Here is a 9240-nt window from a genome sequence, read left to right as displayed (position 1 = left end):
GAAAAAACTATATATTCAAAAAACATATGAACACAACTTATTAAATTAAATTTTTAAAAAAATTAATAACATTGATTTTCATCATTTAAGAAAATGTTACATTTAGTTTTAGCATTAATTATTAATTTTTCATAATATTTTTTTGTATGTATTTTGTGTTCATAAATGACACAATATACATGTGCAACACACTTATACTTAAATTACAAGAACACATATTATTTTCATTTAAATAAATACTATACTACTTATATTATAACTTTAATTACAATATTATATACTTCTGCGTTTTGTATGTCATCTTTTATATTGACGTTACATACATGTACAATACATGTACACTAAACTAGTAAGCTCTATTATATGTTAATTTAGATATAATATTTTTTTGTAAATAACTTATTGTGGATAAAAAGTTATTATTGATCATTAAATTTCTACTTCTGGCAAAAGATAATGACTAGCTATGAAAATTTATTATATCAATAAATCTATTGCTAATCATTTAACTATTACCACAATTTTAATTATTTGGAGTAAAAAATATTTATTTAGCTATAAATTTTTATTTCAAATAATTTTATTGTGGTTAAAAAGTAATTATTGCTACGATAACTTTTATCACGTGACAACAACTTGAAATTAGCTTCGAAAATATATTATAGCAATAAATATGTGGCAAGTCATTGAATTATTGGCATGATTTTTATTACTTGAAGTAAAGTAATTTATTTGGCTACAAAAATTTATTTCACACAATTTATTGTGGCTAAAATAATATTATTGCTATGGTAACTTTTATAACTTGGCAACAACTTATGATTAGCTAAGATATTTCATCATAACAATATATTTGTAGCTATTTAGTAATTATTGTCACAACTATTAACAGTTATAACAAAAATAATAAATTAGCTTTGCCAATTTGATTTTCATGGCTAAGAAACTTTATGAATTTATAAATAGTCATGAAATTTAAATTTTTGTTGTTGTTATTAACTACTAGCCATGATTCTTAAATATGTAGCTAAGATTTTATAGCTATATATGCAATGTGTTATAGTGTCTTTAAAAATAATATTTTATTTAAAGATAACACGATCATTTCTAATGATGAACACAGTGATATTTTTGATAAAGTTGATGAGATAACAACTTTTGAAGGCTACAAAGTATATGATAATCCACTATGAAATGCAATGTGGGAAGAAAATGGCTATCCTACATATAAAAGTGAATTAATTGATGCTAGACTTAGTATTAATTTCTTTACTTTTTCTATTCACCTTTATGAAGATCCATTCTTGTTGGATTATATCAATGCATCTTTCTTAAAATGTGATGACAAGTCATTGAAAAATTAGTGTGATCTTGTTAAAGAGCTTAATTTTATTCTCTTTTGAGATGATGATTTCTTATTGGTATTTTTGAAAATGTTTATAGTGATTCTTGAAGTTTTTAGGGGATTAAAATTTGTGTTTGATCTCATTGGTATTTTTTATTGCATAGATATTACTTCGAAGAATTATGATAATCTTTGTCTAGTTGTTGTTTTCATCTTCATTTTGCAAGATTTAAATTTAAGGATGAATTCTTTAGGGGAGAATGACGGAATATGAATTAGTCATCATGGATATAAAAATTGTCAACTAGATCCGAAGTATTTTAAAGATCTTAGAAGATTAATCAAAGAAGCAAGAAAGTTCTATAATATAGTAAAGTGAAAATTTAAGTAAGAGATGACTACGTTTTAAATAGTTAATTAGCAAGAAATAATAATTTCCTTGTTTTTAGCTTAATGGCATTATTGTAATTAGATTAGATTAGTTTATCTACTAAAAATAGTAGAAATTAAGATTTATGTCCTTAGATAATTTTTGGATGAATTAGTTTTCTTTGTGAGTTTTGAAAAAATCTCTCTTATTTCTTCATTGAACTCTCTCCTAGTTACTTGGGTAAGTAATCCTTGTATGAGTTCAATATTTCTTTCTCCCTTGAATTTATTCTAGTAATTAATTATCTTTTAATTGCTAGATTTTCATTTTTTATTCTAAATCTCTTCTCCCTTTCTTTCTATTTCTTTATATCTTATCTTTCTTGTCTTATTTAAGTATTTTGTATCTCGTTTACATCACCAACTTTGCCCTTAGTCATATTAAAGGCTTAAATATGCCCCTCCTGTTAACAAAGTATGCAAATATATCTCTTCCTTTAATGATTTTCCACAGACTGACATTGAGCGAGGTAGATGTCATGTGACATACCACCTCAATGTCAAATACTTATTTTTGTTATTATTATTTTTTATTTTTTATTTTGAGAAATTTGGCCCATTTTTTCTAATGACATTCATTAGCTATACCTCAATGCATCTTTTTCAATTTCATTCTAGTCCCTTTAAACTATTAAAAAAAAAGAAAGAATTTAACTTTTCTTTAGAAAAAAAAAAAAGAAAAAATTGATTGTTGGTTCAATTCTAGTAGAAGTAGGAGTTGATGATAGAAACAGATATGAACTAAATAATCCCAACCCCAACTCGAACCAGAAACAAATTCAACGAGGTGTGTTTAACGATCCAAAAAGTGACGAACCACCATCCAAAGGGGATAAATAAGCAACAGTGAAAGCAAAATTTACTCCAAATAACAGTGAACTACTTGCAAATGTAGTGGATCAGAATAGGTTCACTATCATACCCGATCCAAAGCAATAATAGATGAAAATTCAAATAACAGTGTAGAAGCAACAGTGAAAGAGGAGTTTGTGTTATTATTCTTTGAATTGGTGATTTATGTTTACTAAAAAGGATGAAAAATTGTTAGAAGAAAGGTAAGAAAGATTAAATGAAAAAGCATATAAATATTTGGCATTGAGATGACATGTCACATGAAGTTCACCTCACCCAAATATCAGCTTATGTGAAAGACCGTTAAAAGAAGGGATATTTTTGCATACTTTACTAATGACATAAACATATTTGACCCTATAGTATGACTAAGGAGTTAGTCAATTTATTAGCCAATTTATCAATGTAGAGGGGTGTTTTTGTCCTCGTTTTTCTAAAGTAAATTAGTCTCCTTTTCAATAAATATATTATGTCCTCCTATATAACTTGGATACAATTTTGGTTATAGTTTTAGGTGCAGCTATAGTTATTGTACATATTTGCTATTGTATTTTCTTTATCATTTTTAAATATCAATATATTTCACTTATTAATCATCTTGGATGGTACGTCATTTCATGATGTAGGTTCAGATATATACGTTTATGATTTTTGTGTAGCTAAAACTTGACGTATGAGTTACTGGCAAGCCCTCCATATTTTGAAAGATGTATTTCATTTTGATGTTAGACTTAAGTTAGTATTATGATATAGCTAGGGTCTTATTCCTCCATAATTATTGATTCACAATGTCATAGAGGCTTCATAGAATGAGGTTGATGTTAGTTATAGATATTTTCTATTCCTTTCAGTCATTTGGAGTTTTTCTATAATCATGCTTCAAAGACTTAACTTACTTATGAAATGAGTTTCATTTCTGCATTTACCCTTATGATTTTAAAAGATTTCTTTCACACTTCCGATTAAATACTCATGATATAAGCTAAGTGGTCCTCCTGAGCTAGCGATGGTTCGAATGCCTGTTACATCAAGGATCTAGACTCAAATTTGACAGACTTTCCTGATTCATGACATGAAAATAAGCTTTGTTTACTGATGAAAGGGGATAAATCGTAAAAATTTGACTTCTAGACTAATAATATGACTCTTTAAGTCCCATGAAAAATTGAAACAATCTTTGATAGCTAAAGCTAAATGAACTTCAATAATTCTGGAAAAGGATATCTAGGGTAGGGCATGAAAGCATTATACTCATCTCAAAGATCCCTGACAGTTGAGAAGTAATTTGCTACAATCATTGTACCTTGTAAGCGAGTGTACATCTTTTTGTGAAGATGAAAAATTCAAGAATCATTCACTTTATCAAATCATTCTTTAAGATCCACCCACACCCTGTGTGAATCATATGCATACATAATGCTACTCAGAAGTTCAGGTCATACAACATTCATAATACATGAAAAAATAACATTAAATTTCTCCCACAATTCATGCAACTGTGTTGGAAAGTGAGATTTAAGATATCTACCTTCTACAAATCTTAACTTGCTTTTGCCAAGTAAATTGATTCTCACACTTCGACTCCACAAAGAATACTTCTCAGACCCTAACAACTGAACTAAGATGAGAGAACTGCCTAATGTATTTTTTAATTATAGGTATAGAGGATGATGATTATCAATTGGAATAGGCACATCCTTAATGGCAACAACTGCTCTTTCACCAACATCATTTTCAGTAGCCATGAATCCTTCACAAATAAACTTGAAAGTAACAAGTGATTTAGACCTAGCTTTGATTCAAATCGCTACTCAAGGCTTCAACATCTAGCTCTGATGCCATGATAGCTTTCATTAATGATAAAGAACAAACTAGAATGAATCACGAGAGGAGGAAGATAAAGAAGTTGTGTGAAGAAGAAGCAGAAAAAACTGAATGTTTCATTAAAATAAAAAATATCTAAAGTCTGTTAAAACTTCTAATCTATGACTGTCTACTTATAGACAAATATACACCTATCATTATTAACTAACTAACTGTACAACAAATATAGCTTAACTAATCATAAGCTTAGCTTTAACCTTTAAATAGTTGTGCGTAGCTATTAGCTTGCACTATCAGTGTAGCCTTTAACACTCTGATGATAATAGAAGCAATTCACTGATTTTCTTATGTTGAAAAGTTTTCTATACTCATTTTAGCCTTAGTTCTCAAATATTGATACCTTTATTAACCTTTAAAGCCAAATTCAAATATTAATTTTGTCTCCTAATCTGATTCAAATATCACGCACGCCCACAAGCTCAATCGACTCATTAATTTTGATAATTATTTCTTTACCGTTCTCACTTATTTCATTATTAACTATATACAACTGTATTTTTATAATACAAGTTAAATCAAGATACGTATCTCTGAACTCATACAAAATTAACTGTTCATGCTTGTTATTTCAATCAATAAAGTAGCTATGATTTATCAGAATACTGTGAAAAAAATATAAGGTAATTCTAATAGTTCCTCAAACCAGTAGACTATTCCTTTTATGATAAAATAAGGTGTTAAAGATCTGTTAGTTTTGAGCGATAAATTTGAGCAAGTTCTTTAACATAAAGGTATATAAATTTAAATAAAGGGTAAATTTATTTTATTTCTCATAGTTGAAGAGTAAATAAAAAACTGACTTGTTATTTGATTTGATTAATTTGACGTTGAAAAAGAAAAACTGATCATTCTTAGTTTGATTTGATATTAATCAAAAGAAAGTCAAATTAAATTCGAACCAAACTGACATAATACATATATAATCGTAATTTTCAGTATATAAAAAATATTAATTATAATCTACATTAAAGATATTTCTTATAAATGTTCTTTTTTTTTTTGAAACTTATATAATCCAATTACACCTTCATTAAAGTGTAATTGTAAAATACCGAGGAAACTGAGAGAACTAAAACTTCATACTAAAACTGACATGGAAAAATTGACTTTATGGTATTTGATTTGCTTTATGTAGATTTAATAAGCCAACATAATTAATCTAATGATTTTAATGAAAATCAAACCAAATTGATCTATGTAAATTCTGACGGTAATGACTAAAAAAAACAATAGATGCAACGCTGTTATATTTTTCATAATTGGGGGACATTTTTGACCTTTTGACCTAAGTTGAAAACTAAATGTAAAAACACCACCTTATAAAAATCAAAGCAATGCCGGATTGAACAACCTACGAGCCAAGGGTTTTGCAGGGTTTAGCAAAACCAAAGTACTCCAGCACATTTAGCATCATACTACTAAGTAACCAATACTGATGAACAAAACCATGCGAAGAGTTTCCTCTTTTGCTGCTCCACTTCTCCATGAATATTCAAGAACTTGTTTCTCTCTCATTTCTAAAGACTTCTTCTCCCACCTTTCTTCTCTCCCCAATACCCCCACCACCATCAACCCCATCAATGCACACCAACCAATTTGCCCTCAATCATCAGATACCCTTCTCAAATCTCATGCTTTCAACACACTTGTGGAACAGAACCCATCTCAATTATCCTCAAGACAAAGAAAGATTCAAGAAAGATCACAACTTGAAAAGTCTTTTGAGTCAGCAAAGACAATTCAGGAAATGCTTCATGTTTTTCAAGAAATGGAGAAAACTTTTGATGAGAGGGAACTTGGGTTGGTATGTTTGAGAATTGGTCTTAAACTTGATCAAGAAGGTGAGGATCCTGAAAAGGCTATGTCTTTTGGTAATAGGGCTTTGAATGTATTGGATAGAGATGATAAATTGTCTTTGCCACTTGCTATGACATTGCAATTGTTGGGTTCTACTTGTTATAGTTTGAAAAGATTTAATGATAGTTTGGGATATCTTAATAGGGCTAATAGGGTTCTTGATAAATTAGTGAAAGATGGCTCTTGTAGTGTTGAGGATGTTAGGCCTATTCTTCATGCCGTTCAGCTTGAGCTGTGTAATACAAAAACGGCTATGGGGAGGAGAGAGGAGGCTCTAGCTAATCTGAGGAAGTCTTTGGAGTTGAAAGAGATGACTTTGGAAAGAGATAGTGTAGAACTTGGAAAAGCTAATAGGGATGTGGCCGAGGCGTATGTCGCAATATTGCATTTTAAAGAGGCTCTACCGTTTTGTTTGAAGGCATTGGACATACATAAGACACAACTAGGGCAAAACTCTGTAGAGGTTGCACATGATAGGAGGCTTTTAGGAGTTATTTATACTGGATTGGAAGAACATGAGAAGGCATTGGAACAAAATCAATTATCACAGAGAGTATTGAAGAACTGGGGTTTTGACACGGATTTGCTTCGTGCTGAGATCGATGCAGCCAACATGCAAATAGCCTTGGGGAGATATAATGAGGCCATTAATACTTTGAAGGGTGTTGTTCAGCAGACTGGAAAAGAGAGCGAGGATAGAGCTATGGTCTTTATATCCATGGCCAAAGCATTATGCAATCAGGAGAAGTCCACGGATGCAGAGAAGTGCCTTGAAATTGCATGTGGAATCCTTGGAAAACAAGAAAAAATCTCCCCCGTTGAAGTTGCTGAGGCATACATGGAAATTTCTATGTTGTATGAGACAATGGACAAGTTTGAAGCTGCCATATCACTATTAAAGAGAACATTGACAATGCTTGAAAAGCTACCTCAGGAACAACATTCAGTTGGAAGTGTCGCAGCCCGAGTTGGCTGGTTACTGCTCTTGACTGGTGGGGTGCAGCATTCTATTCCTTTCTTGGAGGATGCAGCTGAGAGGCTGAAAGAAAGCTTTGGATCAAAACATTATGCAGTTGGTTATGTTTACAATAATTTGGGCGCAGCATATTTGGAATTAGATAGACCACAATCTGCTGCCCAGGTTTTTGCATATGCAAAGGATATCATGGATGTTTCTCTTGGTCCTCATCATACAGATACAATTGAAGCATGCCAAAACCTTTCAAAAGCATATGCGGCCATGGGAAGGTAAAAAATTCAATCTTTTCTTTAACTTATATTGGTATTTTTTGGTGTGCATTTTTCTCTTTGAATGCCTGTAACTTTATCAAGTACACCATATAAGCAATTGAAATGTATGTTATATGAATCCTTCATTTGTCTTTGATGTGACGGTTCATGGGCCTGTGAGGCAGATATAGGTACTCATGTCAACTATAATACAAATTAGCACAAACTGCTTGTATTCGCATCCAATACTTTCACCCTCTGTATAGCGTATGTTTAGATGCATCCATGCAACGTTTATTGAAACAAGAAATTGAACTGTTTAAGTTGACTCTTGAGGTTACCTTTCTGCCATTCTTATTTCTTCTTGCCTCTTGAATTTGTTGATATGTATCTTATATGGTTTATTTTCATCTATTCCTCATATAAATGCTATTAATATATCAAGGGTATGTCCGTTGTTTATCTGACATGTTATTTCATATGCCAAGCTTCTCCATGCTATATATGTTCTCTTGTCCTCTCTCATATTTGTCAAAAGTTAGTGTTCCAGTTATTATATAAATGTACTATGGCCTGGGTGTATGCAGCGCCTCACGTTCTTCCATGTTGGAAGTATATCGAGACCATCTTTTGGAGTCTTTCTTTTCTTCGTAGAGATTATTAGTCTGTTGCTATGCTGTGACAGTGACAGAACACCTCCTTTGCTTGATCACGTTGAGACAACTTACCACCAACAGATTTGATCACATATATGATTCATTCATGGTTGGTATAAATTCCCAATTTATTAGATGGAGAGATGTAAAGGAGGATGGTAGATGGAAACAACACCAGAACTTGTACTCATCCATCTCGGCAAGTGACTTGACACAATTGAAATATTGAGATGCTCTAATTGTAACTATTAGTGGCCCGATTTTGATTCAAATATATGAACCATAATAGATCTATCAAACTGATGAAATTTATCTAGCTAAATAGACAACCTTACATTCATAGCTTTGCAACCAAAGGGGTAGCCGGGTAGCTTAGTGGTTAAAGAAGTTGGATTGAAAATCAATTGAGATAAGTTTTAAATCCGAGTACAGGTCAAAAGAATTAGGCGATTTCTTATCATTTGCTTAAATCTTGGTGGATAAAGTTTCCCTGTAGCTATATATAATAATACCCGACGGAATAATTACGGTATGCAATTTGAGTCCGACAATTACCGGTATCAAAATACTAGACATATGTATCTTAGTGGTGAAGATTTTAAATTAGTAGATTACGTCAAGGATTTGTTTTATTTTTTTATTTTTTTTTATAACCGTGATGTCTTGGCCAGCTTGCGCGCACCTCGACTAATTCCACGGGATACCTGACACCTCCCACCAGCAACAGATACCAGGTAACCTATCCACCAAGGCTAGAACAGATAGAAAGAAATCACCTAGTGTTTACCTGCGACCTCATGGTGCTCAACCCAACTTCATTGAACCACTAGGTCACACCCTTGGTGCATTAGGTCGATGATTTATTACTCACCAATAACATTTGAGGCCGAGGAAATGTTTTTTCTTTTCATTTTCCTTCTGATATGTATAAGGTCATTCACAAAAACAGAGCTAAGAGAGCTACCTAGTAGTATCTGCTGGTGGAGG

General features: G+C 31.5%; 1 protein-coding gene across 1 annotated transcript in view; it reads left to right on the top strand.

The window, feature by feature from the left end:
- The first annotated feature begins 5838 nt into the window (after positions 1-5838).
- The window catches only part of LOC107863858 (protein KINESIN LIGHT CHAIN-RELATED 1), a 13037-nt gene continuing 9635 nt past the window's right edge, over positions 5839-9240 (top strand). The window contains exon 1 of the mRNA XM_016710030.2: positions 5839-7615. Within this exon, the coding sequence (XP_016565516.1) occupies positions 5946-7615 (1670 nt within the window). The 5' untranslated portion in view covers positions 5839-5945. The remainder of the gene's footprint in view (positions 7616-9240) is intronic.

The sequence above is a fragment of the Capsicum annuum genome, chromosome 3, assembly GCF_002878395.1.
Source record: "Capsicum annuum cultivar UCD-10X-F1 chromosome 3, UCD10Xv1.1, whole genome shotgun sequence".
In the NCBI taxonomy this organism is placed as follows: Eukaryota; Viridiplantae; Streptophyta; class Magnoliopsida; order Solanales; family Solanaceae; genus Capsicum; species Capsicum annuum.
The sequence above is the reverse complement of the archived record's forward strand: the minus strand, read 5'-3'. Positions and strand labels throughout refer to the sequence as shown.